The following is a 17,515-nucleotide window of genomic DNA, read 5'->3' on the forward strand; positions in this document are numbered from 1 at the left end:
AGCCATATTAACACATATCTGTTGTTATTCTTACTTTTGTATTACATGTTTACCACATGGTTTAAAAGCAGCTTCGTCACACTTTTCTTTAAAAGCATTTGTTAAAATATTTTTATGATGTTTCTGGAAGCTGGAGGATCATTTATGACTTGTTGCCTTGCATCACTGTTGTTTTCTCTGCTTATAAGAACTTATCTGTTCCATCTTTTTCTCATATCTCTGTCATTACTGAGGACAGAACCCTTGTCCCCTTACGCCTGCTTTCCTATACTGTTCATTTTCTTGAGGATATTAAAGGCATTTGTCATCTCGTTCTTTTCTGCCCGGTTTTTCATAGCTCTGCTATTGTGTTCTTCTATAACGGCAATATTCAGCATGTACAGCATTTTCTCATTGCTGTAAAAGAAAAACTTGTTTGCCTGTCTCTGTCATCCAATGATTTAACCATCAGCGTCCATGTTGTAATTTTGCCCTTGTATTAGCTTCTGTTTCTTATCTCCACCAGGAGCAGCTGAGAAGAGCTCCAAACACGGCGCAGAGGATCGAACCCAGAACATTATCATGGTTCTTAAAGACCGTATGAAGATCCGTGAGAGGAACAAACCAGAGATCTTTGAGCTCATTCAGGAAGTGTTCACCGTCATCAAGGCTACTCATGTAACCCAAATGAAGCAGATCAAGCAGAGCGTGCTGGACGGCACCTCTAAGTGGTCGGCCAAGATCAGCATCACAGGTGCGAAGGCTATTGGTGGAACACCCTCGACCTCCAGACACAGCAGACGGTGCACGTCGGGACTTTGTCTGTAAAAAATAGACTAGACCGCAGGTGTCGTTTGTGGGGCAGTAGAGCAGAAGGGCAGATGATTTAGGGAGCATCTGGTGGAACACACACGCCCATGTATTCACGCGTGCACACACATACACACACTGTAGTTGACCCTTTTGTTCTTTTTTTCCCTTCTTTCTAGTTTTGTGTGCCCAAGGTCTTCAGGCGAAGGATAAAACCGGCTCCAGTGACCCATATGTTACTGTTCAGGTGGGGAAGACGAAAAAGAGGACCAAGACTATCTATGGCAACCTCAACCCTGTTTGGGAGGAGACATTTAATTTGTGAGCCGAGATGAACTTCCTGCCTTTGGTGTTATACTGATGCCATGATGGATTCATCTGTAACCAGCTTTTGTCTCCTCAGCGAATGTCACAACTCCTCAGACCGGATCAAGGTACGTGTGTGGGATGAAGATGATGACATCAAGTCTCGAGTGAAGCAGAAGTTCAAACGGGAGTCCGACGACTTCCTGGGCCAAACTATTATCGAGGTCCGCACCCTGAGCGGAGAGATGGACGTCTGGTACAATCTGGGTGGGTGGGATTATGTTCTCCTTCGTAGCCTCTCCCCGTCCGTTCAGATCACCTTGCAGATTGATCCAACTGTATACCTTTTTGTCCTCTTCGCAGACAAGCGGACAGACAAATCAGCGGTGTCTGGAGCGATACGCATGCACATTAATGTGGAGATCAAAGGAGAGGAGACGGTCGCCCCCTATCATGTTCAGTACACCTGTCTGCATGAAGTAAGATCACTGTGATACTGGCAGAAATGAATTTAATCAGATCTCACTGACAAAACATCATATACCTTCCCTGCAAAAAAAGGACATGTCCTCCTCAGTTCGTCCACTCAATAGGCTCAATTATGCAGATTGCGTATGTCTCTGTCCGAAGTGGTCCCGATGATTAACCAGCCAAACGGGTTAATTTGCTTGACTGATGCTCACTTTGGGTTTAGCTGGAATGAATACTGCATGAGGACAAAGACCACATGCAGATATCAAACACATTTCAAGCCCCTCCTCACGCTGAAAACTCTGCTTGATGATCAGTCAAAGGGGCCATTATATTACGCAACCGGTGACTGGCTGAACCAAAGCGGCCCAGTGAACAGTGTTAATGCTGAACATTAGCGGCCATAAGCCCCACCAGCCACTTGAAAGGTTTTGCAGCAACGTCACGGTTGACCAGTACAACGCATCCTTGTGGTCTTAATGTAGTTTTAATGGCTCTTTCACAGCGCAAATATACGAGAAATGTCTGATCACAAATTGCAATCCGCTACAAAAAAGTGTAAATGCTTAATGGTTAGATTAGTAAACATTTATTTGCTGCTTAACAAAAGCACTCACAAACACACTGACATCTAAAATACTGTAAAATACAGATTCCTCCAACGTGGACTCACGTCTCTTTTCTGGCAGAACCTTTTCCACTTTGTGACAGATATCCAGAACAATGGCGTGGTGAAGATCCCCGATGCCAAAGGTGATGATGCTTGGAAAGTCTATTTTGAGGAGACTCCTCAGGAGATCGTGGATGAGTTTGCCATGCGTTATGGAGTGGAATCCATCTACCAGGCCATGACGTACGTGTCAAAGCCGGACCTCAAAAGTTGCTTCACTCATCATTTCCTCACACATTTGCCTCCCTTTCGCAGGCACTTTGCCTGCTTGTCATCCAAGTACATGTGCCCGGGTGTGCCAGCCGTCATGAGCACTTTACTGGCCAACATCAACGCCTACTACGCTCACACCACCCAGGCAACCAACAACGTCTCTGCCTCTGACCGCTTTGCTGCCTCCAACTTTGGAGTGAGTAAAATTCCTTTACAGGACCTCACAGGACCTCTGTGTGTCCGTGCAGCTGTTTAGTAATTGTGATCCCCCTGACGTTTACAGAAGGAGCGGTTTGTCAAACTTCTAGACCAGCTGCACAACTCTCTAAGGATCGACCTGTCCATGTACAGAGTAAGTGGTCCATCCTCTATGTTTGCATTCTTTACCAGCTTAAAATTGTCCTCATTAGCTGGATATTCACACTCACATTAGGAATGATTTTTACTTCTTGTATTTCAGAAGCACACCCACACAAGAACAATAGTTGCATTGCTGTGTTTTATCCTGGCAAACAAAACAATGAATCTAATATCCTCTGTTGCACCTGTTTTTATTTTCTACTGTAGAACAATTTCCCTGCCAGCAGTCCCGAGAGACTCCAGGACCTGAAATCTACGGTGGACCTCCTCACCAGTATCACCTTCTTCAGGATGAAGGTGCTGTCACTTGCTAATGCTGCCTAACTAAACTATATAGTTCAGTATTAATGATTCAGGACTATTAATGATTCAGGTCTATCTACCATGTAGGAAGCTCTAAATTGTCTTGAGTATGAATGTGCAACGTAACATGTTTTTGTTCAGGTCCAAGAGCTCCAGTCCCCACCCAGAGCCAGTCAGGTCGTCAAAGACTGCGTCAAAGCTTGTCTCAACTCCACCTACGAGTACATCTTCAATAACTGTCACGAGCTGTACAGCCGCGAGTATCAGACGAATCCCGTAAGACTTCTTGGTCTTTCTCTCATAAACAGATTAACAACTGATCCATTCCCGTTTCTGACAGTGCAAGAAACTATTTTAAATATTTATGTATTCACTATCATCTTTGCCACTGGCTCATTTTCTGTTAAGGAAAAAGCAGCACTGGCCATTAGGTTAGTGATAATCGTTGAAATCCCAGCCAGGGTTTTTTTTTTTATTCTCATCATTAACCATCATTAGAGAGACAGACACTCCCCGGTTCTGGTATTGGACCTTCTCGGCTTCATTTCTGTATCTGCTTAATGTAACAGCACAATGACAGTTTTTGCTTGTGGTGAGTCATCGTTATCCAGTTATTGTCGGCCAGCCGGGCTCCTCTGTCCATCATCCCATGTTGGATTTCAGCAGGGATCCCTAGAACTTGCCTCTAGTCCTCATTATAGCAGCAGCCTCACCACTCCCCACCCCTCCTGAGTATTTCAAATAGCCATTTTCATTCTTTTGAATAAAACAGGCCGTCCTGAGGGGATGTTGCTATATTTTGTTCAAGTCACTGCAAGATAATTCTTCGCTCTACAACCCCTGCAGAGCCTTTCATTCAGCATATATTCAGTGGTTTCAAAGCAGCTGCCCCAACAGCCGTCCCGCCGAGTCGCACGAGTTAATGAGTTAAGGACGCAGGGAGGATTTTGGACTCTCTCAGACTTGAAAAGCAACGAGCGGTCACACAGATTCTTAGAGGCTCGTTGGATGTAGGACCGGTTAAAATCTGAGTTACGACATTTTAGCTTTGAAAGCTCAAAAGGAGAATAGTACACTTGTGGTTACAGGAGTTGTAATGTGGCAACACTTTTCCAGGCCAAACAGGGCCCTGTGCCTCCAGAGGAGCAGGGGCCAAGCATCAAGAACCTGGATTTCTGGTCCAAACTCATCACCCTTATCGTCTCCATTATCGAGGAGGACAAGAACTCATATACTCCCTGTCTAAACCAGTAGGTCTTTCAATTATTAATCATCATTTGGTAAATACCTGTGAAAATTCATTGTGACGCTTATCTGATTCCTCAATTTAATAAAGAAGAGGTGCTTTATATTCACTCATGGTAAATTAAAAATGAAATATCTAATTATTGAAGCGGATCAGGGCATCAGAGGCAAACATATAGAAAATAGCCGAATGTTCAACGTCACAAATCCTGTCTATATTCATGGTTAATGGCCGAGCCTCTTTGTTTCCCACAGATTTCCTCAGGAGCTTAATGTGGGGAAAATCAGTGCTGAAGTGATGTGGAACCTGTTTGCTCAGGATATGAAATATGCAATGGAGGGTGAGGCCTAGTAAACGATGTGCTGAGACATGTTAGATCTTATAGATATATAATCATATATCTTAGATATATAATCATGCGATAAGACTTTATTTCATTAAAGAATTGTCCGATTTAGTTTATATAGTTACCTCAAATGAGACAGGGTAATAGACAATTTTAGAATTAGATAAACATCAATTATATTCCACCAGTGTGCATGGGTTTGGTTTGTACCGCTGCACGTCTGATTTTTACACCAGTGTGTATTTTTTCTGCATGACTGTTTTTTTCTTTTAGAGCATGAAAAAAATCGTTTGTGCAAGAGTGCGGATTACATGAACCTACACTTCAAGGTCAAGTGGCTGTACAATGAGTACTGCAAGGACTTACCTTTCTTCAAGAGCAGAGTGCCAGAATATCCTGCGTGAGTAACAGCTCCCCCGCAAGCGGCTTTACAGCAACCTTAGCAAAACTGTCTCTCTGCATTTGTAACAGACACGTTTTTCTTCCCTCCGCAGTTGGTTTGAGCCTTTTGTCATTCAGTGGTTGGACGAAAACGAGGAAGTGTCTCGAGATTTCCTTCATGGCGCTTTGGAGAGAGACAAAAAAGATGGGGTAAAAGTTTCTCCTCTCATCTCCCCTCACTCCTGTAGAAATGTTGTTGTCCAGTCATGATTCCTGTCATCTATCCTTGGTAGGTCCTCTGTCCTAATCAAAGTTAGCAAGGTTTATAACACCTCCTGGATCCTTTGAAGGTGACGGTAGAAGGTCGGGTGCAGGGAGCCCATTAAATAAAGGTGGTCTTTCTTTGGGAGTTCAAAGAAAGTAATTTAAGGCCTCTCTGTTCTAAAGGAAGAAAGAAAAACTTTGTGACACGGGGAAGACAGTGACTTCATTTCAGAGCTTTTAGGTGTGCTGTCCCCACCTCATTACCAAGAATTCAGAGAAGCACCTTCCTGTTCACCTCCGGCCAATTAGGAATCAGACGGTGACCGGCAGCCAATTACATGCTGACAGACGGAAGCTCCGACGGCTGTCTAACTGTGTGGGTTCTGAACGATATCCAGATTCAGGTTTAATATAGCCTCTAATAGGCCGAGGTACTGACAGTTCACACCTGCTGCTGCCTTCTCTGAAGCCTACAGCCCCGCTCGTTTTGCCTTATTACTTCTACGCTACTCCACAATTGCCCATTACTCCTACGCCGCTTTGAACTTTAAGTAATTTTGCTTCTTTTTTTTTTGCCTCACAGTTCCAGGTCACATCAGAACACGCCCTGTTCTCCTGTTCCGTCGTGGATGTGTTCTCCCAGCTTAACCAGAGCTTTGAGATTATCAGGAAGCTCGAGTGTCCCGATCCACAGATCGTGGGGCACTACATGAAGCGATTTGCTAAGGTGAGAAACCGCAATTTTATAAAGGTAGAAATGGAACCAGTGAGTTAATACTGCCTCCCCCCCTCCAGACCATCAGCAATGTCCTTTTGTCTTATGCGGACATCATCTCTAAATTGTTCGCCAACTATGTCAGCATGGAGAAAGTGGTGAGTGGCCAAACATTACAAATTTCCTCAGCAGGTTTGTAGATTGCTACTACGTGAAAGGCTGCAGTGGTGCCATTTCCTGAGCTGATTTCTGTCTCTGTCCTCAGCCCTGCATCTTGATAAACAACATCCAGCAGTTGAGGGTTCAGCTGGAGAAGATGTTTGAAGCCATGGGAGGGAAAGATGTGCGCTATTTTACGCTCTAAGCAGCTCTATTTATGATCCATATTTCAGCATTCAAGCATTTCCCGTGTCTGTGCTTTAGCTGTGTGTGGAGGCGAGCGACATCCTGAAAGACCTGCAGGTGAAGCTCAACAACGTCATGGATGATCTCAGCAGAGTCTTTGCTGTCAGGTACAAACACACCTAGTCACTCACGTGTCGCACACAGGCACAGGGCTTTTACTGTGCTTTTCCACTAAAGCTTCCAGCCGCACATAGAAGAGAATGTGAAGCAGATGGGAGACATCTTGGCTCAGGTGAAGGGAACCTCAAACGTGGGCAATGCCAGCAGCGTAGCCCAGGATGCTGACAACGTTCTGCAGCCAATCATGGAGTTCCTGGATAGCAAGTGAGACAGTCATTCGTTTTCATACCTCACAAACACACTCTGACTGTCGTAGTGCTTGTTTTTTTTATATATGAATCTTATAGCAGCACCGACATTTCTGTATAGTGTCTGCAATGGACAGTGATTCCAAAAAAAGTGGAAAAGACTGGTGAGCAACCAGAGATGTCTTGGGTCTTATTTTTAAATCCACCTTTTATCAGCGGATTGCTTTAATGATCATATTATAGTCTCAGTCACAAAGACCTTGGAAAGGCACCCAGGCAGGGAAGGGCTTAACACAAACTGTGTTCCTCCTGCACAGCTCCTCTCTGAGCTGTGAGTCCTTCGTTTCGAGAAAGACGAAGCTCCCTCCGCTTGCTGCCTTATTCATCGCGTCTTCCTTCTGTCTCACCCACCAGCTTGTCCTTGTTTGCCAAGATCTGTGAGAAGACTGTGCTGAAGCGCGTGCTGAAGGAGCTGTGGAAGCTGGTTATGAACACCATGGAAAAGACCATCGTCCTGCCGCCACTCACAGATCAAACAGTGAGAGCATAGCCACACACGCGCACACACACACACACACACCTTTGAAAATGTGCAAGATTTTAATGACGAGCTACTTGGGCGAAGCTGGTGGCGGTCGCCGCTGCGCCCGCTCTACTTCCCCATCGCATAAATATGTAAATGTTGCTACAAAGAGGTTCACTTTGTATTTCCATAAGGAATGCAGCTATAAGGTAGACCGCTGGACGAATCTATATGTTGCACCAATACACACTCTGACTGCAGCATGAGCAGAAAGTAGGAGGAGGAGGGAATAAGGGGACTCAAAGGAATGTTTTGTCCAAATGGAGATGGGCCCATTAATGACGGCGTACAGGAGGTTTTCACATCACATTTATTCAAACACTTGAGACAAAGATGGGGGTGATAAAAGGAGTTCACCATGGCTGTCATTTTGGAATTACTTAGAAAGATACCTCATTTCCATACATGAGTAATGCTCCACAGACCGCCAGGATATTGTTTATGTTTATTTACTGTCTTTTCTCCGGGGACCTGACCCAAATAGAATCACCCGTTTTTGGAAAGAGGCCATTATTTATTTTTATTTGATTCTGATCTGTCAGCCCTTTTGTGTTTGGTTTTTCGAGCAAAGAGCTTTGTGTGTACCAGTTCAGATTGTGTCTGCATTTAGCCCTCATGCAGAAGGCTAAAACAGATATCAGGCGGTACAATGAACTCTGACCTTTCTTATTTTTGAGTTGCTGTGAAAAGCTGAAAAATGTGTATTTCACTTTCACATTTTATACACTATAAGACAAAAGTATAGGACAAAACCCTTTTATGTTAGCTTTAGCTGGGTGTTTTAATTGGTCCACACAGCCTCAGCTCCGGGCCCAGACTAGTTTGCTTATTTGGATTTTTTTTTAACTGATGTGGGGCTCTTTGCAGCTTGACTGACCCTTTTCTCTGGTTGTTGTTGTGATTACTATTACATCCCGCTCCCACCGCTCTCCCTCCACAGATGATTGTAAGTACAGCACTCCTGTGTGTGTGTCTGTCTGTTCGTCAACAGTGGTTTGGTTCTCTTCTGTATGTGGCTGTGATTCCCCCTGTTGATGCCCAACATTCCCCCTGTCCCTCCTCACAGCCTCACCTCACAGAACTGTCCCATCTCTCCTGTATTTCTTCTTCTCTTCTCTTCCTCTCCAACACTGTCTCTCGCCTGAGAAGACAGAAGCATGGTGCATTACTGACTGCTTCTGATAGGTTCCCTCAACAGTCCCCCCCCCCCCCACCTGAACACTCTCCTCAAACAGGAAGTGGAATTCCTGTCTTGCGCCCGGTGTCGCCTTGTCTTTTCTCGTGCATTGTGTTCTTTTATTCAGACTCTGGTGAGGTGATTCTGACCTCTTGGTGGCTCGGTCTCTGGTGTCCTGCTCTTGTTCTAAACTTCTGCCCCCCCTCCAGCTATCCCTACCTGTCCCACCCGTTCTGCACTACCCACTGTGGGTTTATTGCTTGCATCTGATCTATTTGAACCCTGCAGTCTTCTCTCAGGAGACTGTACAACATCGTGCTGTTTGTCTGTGCAGACCCACCCTGTTGGTCTGTCCTGGTTTGATTTCATGTTCTCTTGTCACTTTGATGGTGTTATATTATGGCACAGAAAATCATCATTGGTTTGAATTGATAATTATGACTGAGGATGCATTTAATGTACCATGAAAAAAAAATCCCCTTCATGCTCTTTACAGCTTATAGCAGCTCTCTACTAACATAACACCATTTAGAATAGGCAGCGTAAAGGGAGTCATGTCATGTATCAGTTCTGAAGGGGGATTGAGAAGGTATTCATGCATGTTAAAGAAGTAAAAACATAAATATAGATACTTAATTTCATGGTAATTAATGATTTATTTAATATTTTAGACATATAGCCCTTCTACCACTGGTGTGAGGTTGACAAAAAGTCCTTTAGTTAACGGATTATATAATTTCTTGTTTTTTTTCACTCCTAAAAACATAAAATTAAGAGTGTATTGAAGTTATTACAGGGTTATCGTTCATGATAATCATAATATGTGCTTACATTGTTTCTACGTTTTCCCTGTAAATAACATTTAAGCTTAGTAAAAGTGACTCTTAATATCATTAGAGGTACAACAACATTCCTCCCTCATGAAAGATGCGTCTTTGTACACCAGCTGTTAAACTGTATTTTATTTGCCCTATATTAAAGCAGCAGGAACCAAATATCAGCTTTGCTTTGGTGAACACGCTAATTAGTGAAATGAAAGCAGGCCAAACCTCTGTGTCTGTGGTGATAACAATCTTCTTTCCATTTCCTAATATTTCACAAGTTAGGATATACACTTTTGATGGTTTTTATGTAGCCAGTGAAAGTGAAGTGAGAATGCAAGGACTGAAGTATTAACCACGCACTCTCTTTCCAGGGGAGGCTGAAGAGTGCTTCTCACAGTGATGTAAGGACTAAACCCCTTAAGATCAGTGTGTCCTGTCTTTCTCCTCTATGTTTTCTCTCTGTCTCGTCTCTCCTCCTCAGCTCGACAGTCAAATAAAGCAGTGGAGGTATTGATTTTCCACTTGTATTTAGATAACGGCGTCCCTCTGTGTATGTTGTTTACATACTGGGGAATGTTGCCGCAGTGACCACCTACGCTTCCCAGCCTCGAAATTCGGCTTAGAATCTTAGGCAGCTATTTGCAAAAATGTACCCTGTCAGGACTTCAATTCTCACCTGATGGGGCGTCTCAGGGAATTAGAATATCATCATTTGCAGACGTGTAGCAATCTGATCAAAGATCAGAAATTAATGATAAAATTACTTGTCAAAATATTACATCAGGCTGGAATTATTACGGGGAATAACACCTGTATGCCACCATGCAACTTGCTGCTGTGTGCGTGCGTGCGTGCGTGCGTGCGTGCATGTCTGGGGCATGAGATGTCCTTTCTGTTTGCCTTAATGCGAGCTGAGTCATTTTCCTCTCTCACTGAAGTGTCTCACTCTGTGTGTGTGTGTGTGTGTGTGTGTGTGTGTGTGAGAGAGAGAGAGAGAGAGATTCTTTGGAACAAATCAAACCCAGATAAGTGTGATAGCAGCACTTGAAGGAAAAAGCACCTTGACGTCTGTAAAGCGGCTCAGAGTGACTGTAAACGAGTGTGTCAGAAATGTCGCCGTCTTCTGTGTGACACTAAGCTGTTTACTACTGCCCTTTATTGTCATGATAATAACAACAGCACCCTTCTCTCCACCTTTCTTCCATCTGCCCCACTGTCTCTGTCTCTTCCAGGGCACTCAGCTCATCTTTAATGCTGCAAAGGAGCTGGGACAGCTGTCCAAGCTGAAGGTACAGCACCCCGTGGCTCTGGGCCTGGTATCACTTCATCCAGGTGGACGGGTCATTGATGTGTGGTTTCTTTTTTGGCCTCCAGGAGCACATGGTTCGTGAAGAGGCCAAAGCACTCACTCCTAAGCAGTGCGCTGTAATAGAGCTGGCGCTGGATACTATCAAGGTACATATTTTACCAGCACCCTCAGTCAGATGCAGATCTTGTGAATGCAGCTTATTATGGGACTCTCCCAGTGCCCAGGTGCTTCCTATCTTCCCACGGCCCATTAACACACATTGTGATTTGAGGAATGGCTCCTAGATGTGAGGGTGTGAGTGGTTTGTTTGTCCTGTGATGAACTGGAGACCTGATTCCTGTCTCCTAAACCACTGGGATAGACTCCAGCACACCCCACTATCCTGATTAGGAATAAGTGGTGTAAGAGTTATTTTTTAATGATCAAGACTTGGGGTCGATTGATAATCATAACACTTTATCAAGGGTCATTTTTATTTGTACATCTATTTACAAAAGGTTTGTGAGACTGAGAAAGTTGATTTATATTTATCTATACAGCAATATTTCCATGCTGGCGGCGTCGGATTGAAGAAGACTTTCCTGGAGAAGAGTCCTGACCTGCTGTCTCTGCACTACGCCCTGTCGCTTTACACCCAGGCTACAGATAAACTCATTAAGACCTTTGTCCAGTCGCAGAACGCCCAAGGTAATATCCTCACCGGACGCTCTTCCCTTTTCTCTCTCTTTTAGAAGACAATTACATTCCCAGTACTCTCATTTATCAGGTGTGTCGTTAGAAAATGTAATATATGGCACCACGATTATCTAATTGCGCCCGTCTGTACACCATGTGCATTCTGCTCAGCAGTTCCAGCCGACGGTTCTTCCAAGCATCAAGGCTGCAGCTGCACAGCAGATTCTACTCGCTCTGAAATGATGAGTCTACCATTAGCCCGTCTCTGGACGCACAAAGGCCGGTCTTTACATGATCTGACAGCCATTTGCTGAGGGAAAGAAAAAAACAAAACAAATATCTGCCCCCACTTTTCACTCGGTCCTTTGATTCTGTTGCTCAGCTTTTCATGGCTGCGTAACAGTCGTCGTCTTTGTGGAAGCAGGGATGCTGCCTCCCTGTCCCTGAGCACCGCTGCTAGAAATATCATCTAGTAGATGGTAGATAAAAATTTAATTAGCTGCACTTTTATAAAAATAAAAAAAAGCCACGCTTGCATGTTCCACGAGGAGAGCTGTTAGATCTGTTCAATTTGAAAGAGAGACGATAAATGCGTGTTAGAAAATCAATATCCTCTTAAAAGTGGTTTGTGACTCTAATTCATCAAATCAACCTTTCCAACATTGTATTTTTCTACATGTTTCTGCTTTCTCTGTCTGTTCGCTCCTACTGTCCCATCTGTGGGCCAGTGTTCGGCGGGAAGGGGGTGAGATTCACCACTAGTGAGGATGTGTACCCAGAGAAGGGTATGTTGCCTCTCAGCTTCAGGACCTGAGACTTCCAGGACCACCAAAAACCCCTCCAGACCAATGCCCAACTACCTCCACCCTCCACACCCCTCATGTGCATCCTGAAACTCCCCACTGCCTGTTCAGACTCATTCCAACAGACAAATGCAATGCACAGATACTCCCACTGCTCTTCTATCTCTGCATCTTCTTTGCACACGCCCTCTTCCACATACCCACCGCGACAGTGAAGACATAGACTTTATGCCTTCATGCATGTAATGCACACACTGATGTCTGTATGAACAGAGCTGCACTGAATACATACGCGGTGGAGCGTATGTATGAGCAGACGCCAAAGCATGACGTGCTGACATCAGCCATGGAGACACAAATGCATTAAAGTATGGAGGAACCCTAGTCCAGCATGATACCATCAAGAGAGGCCCCCCCGGGCCGAGAACCTGTATGTTTGTGTGAGGCTGAGTGGGTCCGTAGTAGCTCCGACTCACTGGAAATCCAACAGGACGTCATTTTCCCTGACGTCATCAACCGTCCTGCACTGTTTGGAAGGAACGAGGCCGCAGTGACGATGATGTCAGTCTGGGCTCCCCCAGCCCCGTCTTTGAGTGCTCTATTATAACATGCAGACGCGCGCACGTGTTCCGCTCCCACGTGCAGCGCAGCCCCCGGCAGTGGCGATGAGCAACGGTGCTCAGCTCGCCATCCATCACACAGGCAGAGCCAATCGGAAAACAGCCCCTTGGGTCAGGTGATCTGATTCCTGACACTTTAAATAAGTATCAAAGGGTTTAAATTGTGCTCCCCGGAAAGCGCGGAGGCTTTAGACGGTCGGTGTTTTGACAGTGAAGCACCAACAGCGGCGCACGTTTACTCCTTCCAGCAGGGGTGAACTATCCAAGTACTGGGCTGTTCCTGCGCCCGGTCAAAATTGGACAAACAAAGCAAAACACTGACTAAAAGCAGCGATGATGCTCGTTAGCCGCACGGCTGCTCGTACAGATTTCAGGCTTCCTGGACTTTTATTCGCGTCCAAACTCATTTTTTTTCCCACTCCGAGTTTGTCAAGATTTTATCTCTGCTGAAGGTTTGAAAGCCGCCTGTGATAGAAGAAGAAAGGTCGACGAAGTTTCTGTCTGATCTCTCGTGGGCGTTCTCCTCCGAGCAGAAAAGTCCAGATGGATGACTGCTGCTCTCTTTGGTCCCGCTGGCAACCAGACCAACAAGCCCATAATGCTCCCTGGAGAGATACGAAGAACGGCGTGCCAGCGTCTCTCCGCCATCTAATCTCCCACCGACGCCGCGTTCAGTGGGAGGCTGTTTTAAAAACACACACGTGCTGCTGGTCACAAAGACACCGGCAACAGAGCAAAGACACTCATTAAAAGGCTGAAAACCAATGTCCATCTGTCTCTGGATCCTTCTGGAAATGTCCTTGGATAAACTCCCATTTGCCCACAACAGTCAGGAAGAAATCTTCTGTCTATAAATGACACTTTCCAACTACAGCATGTTAGTCATCTTTGTAAAATATTAATACGGCACCTTTCAGACAGGCTTTACTTCAGAGGCTGGTGTGTTCTCATCCTCCCTCTTGCCATGCTGGGATTTACCCCGGAATGGGTGTGTCCACCTGCCCTGATCCATCTGAAGCATGTCGGGGATGAAGGGGGGGGCTCTTCCTCTTTACTAACCACCCCACATCCTAGCAGACACGGTGCATCTATGAGGGGGTATAAAAGACTGTCCTCTCCAAATGACCTCTTCATTGGAAAATAAAAAAAGCAGTTTTTGTCCCCTCGGATGATCTTTAAATTTGTGAAATCACAGATGTAATTGATGCTGTTTGTTAGTTACCCCCTCATAGCAGCTTTGTCTGTCACTTCCAGACCACGAAACAAACCTAAAAGAGGCCAGCGCGCCACATTTCAGCTCCTCCTGGTGATTATTCAGGAATTAGTGGAGTGGAGGAAACAAATCCATTGGATGGTTATCAATGGGGAGTTGAACTAGCAGCAGGAGGAGGGGAATGTGGGGTAGTGGTCTGTGTTTGGTCTGTGACCCGTCTCTGTCCTGTCAGGCTCGGGGGTGGAGGATGCTGTGGGAGAGGTGTCCATTCATGTGGAGATCTTCACTCATCCCAACACTGGAGAGCACAAGGTTACGGTCAAAGGTAGGAGGGGGGGTGAATATTTGGGTTTCTTCTTAGAGTCCAGTCCAGCATCGTAGCTCTGCTCTTTCCACTCTCTCTTCTCTCCGTCTCTCGCAGTGGTGGCCGCCAACGACCTGCGTTGGCAGACTCAGGGGATTTTCCGTCCTTTCGTGGAGGTCTTCATCATCGGCCCCCACCTGAGCGACAAGAAGAGGAAGTACGCCACCAAGTCCAAGAACAACAGCTGGGCCCCAAAATACAACGAAACGTTCACCTTGTGAGTAATGAGGCTGATTTAGGTTTGCTGTCGTCAAAGCCAGAACGCGTGAGCGACTGACCTCTCCTCCGCAGCACCCTGAGCAACGAGGTGGGTCCTGAGTGCTACGAGCTCCAGGTGTGTGTGAAGGACTACTGCTTCGCCCGGGAGGACCGCACGGTGGGCATGGCTGTCCTGCAGCTGAAGGATGTGGCCTCCAAGGGCAGCGTGGCCTGCTGGCTGCCGCTGGGCAAACGCATCCACATGGACGAGACCGGACTGACCGTCCTGCGCATCCTGTCCCAACGTAACAACGACGACGTGGCCAAGGAGTTCGTCAAGCTCAAGTCCGACCAGCGCTCTGCAGAGGAGGGCCGCAGCTAAGACAACAACCGCCTCCGTAAGGGTAACATCAGACACGGCTGCCGCAGGGGTCCCGCTGAGCCGCGGCTAAACGCTGCCTTGACGAGCCCGTGTTTCATAGCAGAGATGACGAGAATCGCCACACGTCCAGCGCTGTAAATATTTTCAGAGCTAAACTGACCACACGTCACACCACAGGTTGAGATTACAGAGTACACACTGCTGGTGAGCAATTCATAGCACGCACACGCGCACACAGGGTGAGGATTTCTTCGTAGCCTTAAAGATTTTGGCTAGCGCTCCCACATCCTCTCACTCACTCAGAGGAGGGACCGCAAGTGCCAACAGATATTGAAAGAAAATGCCAAGAGCACAACGCAACAGGACCAAGTGTCCAACTGACCCATTACTGAGAACACAGCAGCTGCAAGGCCTCAGACATTCCAAACATCCAGTAGGAAACACGCACTGGGTACAAAGCACTATTTAGTTTCTTTCAAATGATAGAAAATAGATATAATAGAAGTGGGAACACACACGCAGGACTTCAGATTGTTCTTGTCCGTCTGTACCCTGTAACAGCACACTGCCTGACACCCTTAATGCCTTTGTCTTGTTGACCCTCCTGAACGAGAGATTCTTCTGTGTGTCTGTCTGGGTGTGTGTGATTTGAGTGCGACTGCGGTTCTACTGGTGTAACGTTTCCTATCGTAGCCATCCGTGTTGCCTGTTACCTGTAAATGTGCAGACAGGAAGCCATCACCAAGAAATGAGCCGTGCACATAATTAACTTCAGAATTACTTTGAGAGACTTGTCTTTTGTTGTGAGAGTTTTGTATTTTAAATCCCGTTGGGTGGGTAGAAGGACCGATTTATCGGCTGGGGGCACCGTTCTTCTATGAAACGGTGAGGCTGCTACTTCCTTGTTAAAAGCAATTTGCCAACTCAAAACGTGCTCATAAAACTGGAGCTTTCTGTGTCAGGAGCGACCCTCTCTAAGGTTCACTGCCGGTGAGGGTCACCGACATTAGAAGGCACCAATCATCGAGCCACGATCCCCGGTCCCAGAGGATCCAGCTGCAGAGGTTGGAACTCTGACGGTCCAGAATTCAGACCTCAGTTTAAGGGCTGCAGACCCAGACAGCACCAAGTCTGGGCCTGACATTTAACAGAGGGTCTAGAGGGGTAGTGTAGTGAAGACTCCGACGGCTAACAGCGCGGGGCTTTTAATACGCCCTGATAACAGGTCTACTTCAACCTTTCTACTAAAAGGATAAAAGCTTAAAGATTTTAAAAACTAGAGTTTCCACAATATCATTTGATAAAGACTTGTTGCGTGACAGTGATAAGTATCCTTTTTTAATGAAGTAGCCACTATTGAGGACTCCCCCCCCCCCCCCCCCCAACAATCCATTGGTAAATTAATCACACTCCTCCCCCCTTTGAACATGGTATATAACCTGAACTCTATGCATCTAATGTCTAGAAATCCGTGTAGATGAGTCCTTCCAAGCAGTCTTATAATGTTTACATTGTGGATTGTTCTTATATCAGCACACCCGTTTGTCTGATAACGTTGTAAATGCCGTCTCTATAGTAACGGGCCAAATACTGCAGCTGTGGTTGAGCTGACATCTGTTTGTACAACACCTAAAATAATCTGGCTCGGAGGGGGGTCAGCTGTCGTTTCCAGGGTGGAACGGACGCAGGAGCGAAGTTTGCTGCTCTTCTGTAGACTTGAATTCCACTCTGGGTGACCGGGCAGTCAGGAATTATGTGCCCGTGAGCCCCAGTGGGGATATGTAGCTATTGTTGACGGGACACGAAGGTCGCGTACTCACCGCAGGTGAATAAATGGAAGCTAGTTCTTCAAGGCAGAAATGGACGGTTGAACGTAAAGTGGAGTCACTCTGGTGCGTACAAGCTTTTGTTTATCTGCACAGTCTTGTAATAACTTTAAATAGCAGGCGCACAATTGTCGCATAACTCCGAATGCCACGAAAAATCATCTTTATCAATTGCTGTCGACAATGAAACCCCAGTGGAGCGAGTTTTTCGCCCCTCGGTTTGCTCAGTCAGCGCGTCGGGACGCCGCCCTGGCGCGAAAAACAAGGATCGATGCTCGAAGCACAAGGAAAAGCACACGAACACAGAGTGGACAGACGTGCATGTTCTGTCCAGGACACGCAGACATCTGCACTGCAACGCTGGGCCGCTACTTCCAGCATGAGGTGCATGATAGGAACAATGAAACAAACAAAAAATATGTATATTGTGCCAGCACGCATAATTATTTGATGTTTGATGCCAGGTGTTGTCTCCTTTCTTTTGATATTTCCATTAATGGTTGTTTTCTATTTTTTAGATGTTTGTGAATATATAAATATGTATTACTGATGATGTGTAGTGGTACAAAGTACTCGCATGAGTTTTATTTTATACACGAGATGTTTCTAATTTTGGGTTGTTGTTTTTTATTCTGGTTGTTCTTATTGGGGCTTGAAGGTTACAGGGTCTCCAGTGTGACTGTCTTTTTGCCTCCAATAAAATGATGGGGAAAAACCTGCATAGTTTGTCAAAACTTTATTTCTGACAACAAAAAGGTGTTACT

The 17,515-nt window shown here is 45.8% G+C and overlaps 1 protein-coding gene across 12 annotated transcripts in view; it reads left to right on the forward strand.

Moving 5' to 3' along the window:
- Positions 1-17,466, forward strand: part of unc13a (unc-13 homolog A (C. elegans)) — a 29,724-nt gene extending 12,258 nt beyond the window's left edge. For 3 of the 12 annotated variants that reach the window (XM_029827963.1, XM_029827965.1, XM_029827972.1), the window contains 28 exons: positions 506-733; positions 969-1,110; positions 1,193-1,362; positions 1,459-1,574; positions 2,256-2,419; positions 2,492-2,645; positions 2,733-2,801; positions 3,017-3,106; positions 3,254-3,388; positions 4,229-4,362; positions 4,613-4,698; positions 4,978-5,104; positions 5,199-5,295; positions 5,933-6,076; positions 6,145-6,222; positions 6,330-6,407; positions 6,488-6,576; positions 6,647-6,793; positions 7,192-7,315; positions 8,301-8,306; positions 9,733-9,762; positions 10,594-10,650; positions 10,736-10,816; positions 11,210-11,357; positions 12,074-12,130; positions 14,214-14,306; positions 14,403-14,562; positions 14,637-17,466. In XM_029827963.1, the coding sequence (XP_029683823.1) occupies positions 506-733; positions 969-1,110; positions 1,193-1,362; positions 1,459-1,574; positions 2,256-2,419; positions 2,492-2,645; positions 2,733-2,801; positions 3,017-3,106; positions 3,254-3,388; positions 4,229-4,362; positions 4,613-4,698; positions 4,978-5,104; positions 5,199-5,295; positions 5,933-6,076; positions 6,145-6,222; positions 6,330-6,407; positions 6,488-6,576; positions 6,647-6,793; positions 7,192-7,315; positions 8,301-8,306; positions 9,733-9,762; positions 10,594-10,650; positions 10,736-10,816; positions 11,210-11,357; positions 12,074-12,130; positions 14,214-14,306; positions 14,403-14,562; positions 14,637-14,925 (3,293 nt within the window). In that variant the 3' untranslated portion in view covers positions 14,926-17,466. The remainder of the gene's footprint in view (positions 1-505; positions 734-968; positions 1,111-1,192; positions 1,363-1,458; positions 1,575-2,255; positions 2,420-2,491; positions 2,646-2,732; positions 2,802-3,016; positions 3,107-3,253; positions 3,389-4,228; positions 4,363-4,612; positions 4,699-4,977; positions 5,105-5,198; positions 5,296-5,932; positions 6,077-6,144; positions 6,223-6,329; positions 6,408-6,487; positions 6,577-6,646; positions 6,794-7,191; positions 7,316-8,300; positions 8,307-9,732; positions 9,763-10,593; positions 10,651-10,735; positions 10,817-11,209; positions 11,358-12,073; positions 12,131-14,213; positions 14,307-14,402; positions 14,563-14,636) is intronic. The other 9 variants (XM_029827971.1, XM_029827969.1, XM_029827975.1 and 6 more) reach the window with 6 other exon arrangements.
- Positions 17,467-17,515: the final 49 nt, after the last annotated feature.

Source organism: Takifugu rubripes, chromosome 20 (assembly GCF_901000725.2).
Source record: "Takifugu rubripes chromosome 20, fTakRub1.2, whole genome shotgun sequence".
Taxonomy (NCBI): Eukaryota; Metazoa; Chordata; class Actinopteri; order Tetraodontiformes; family Tetraodontidae; genus Takifugu; species Takifugu rubripes.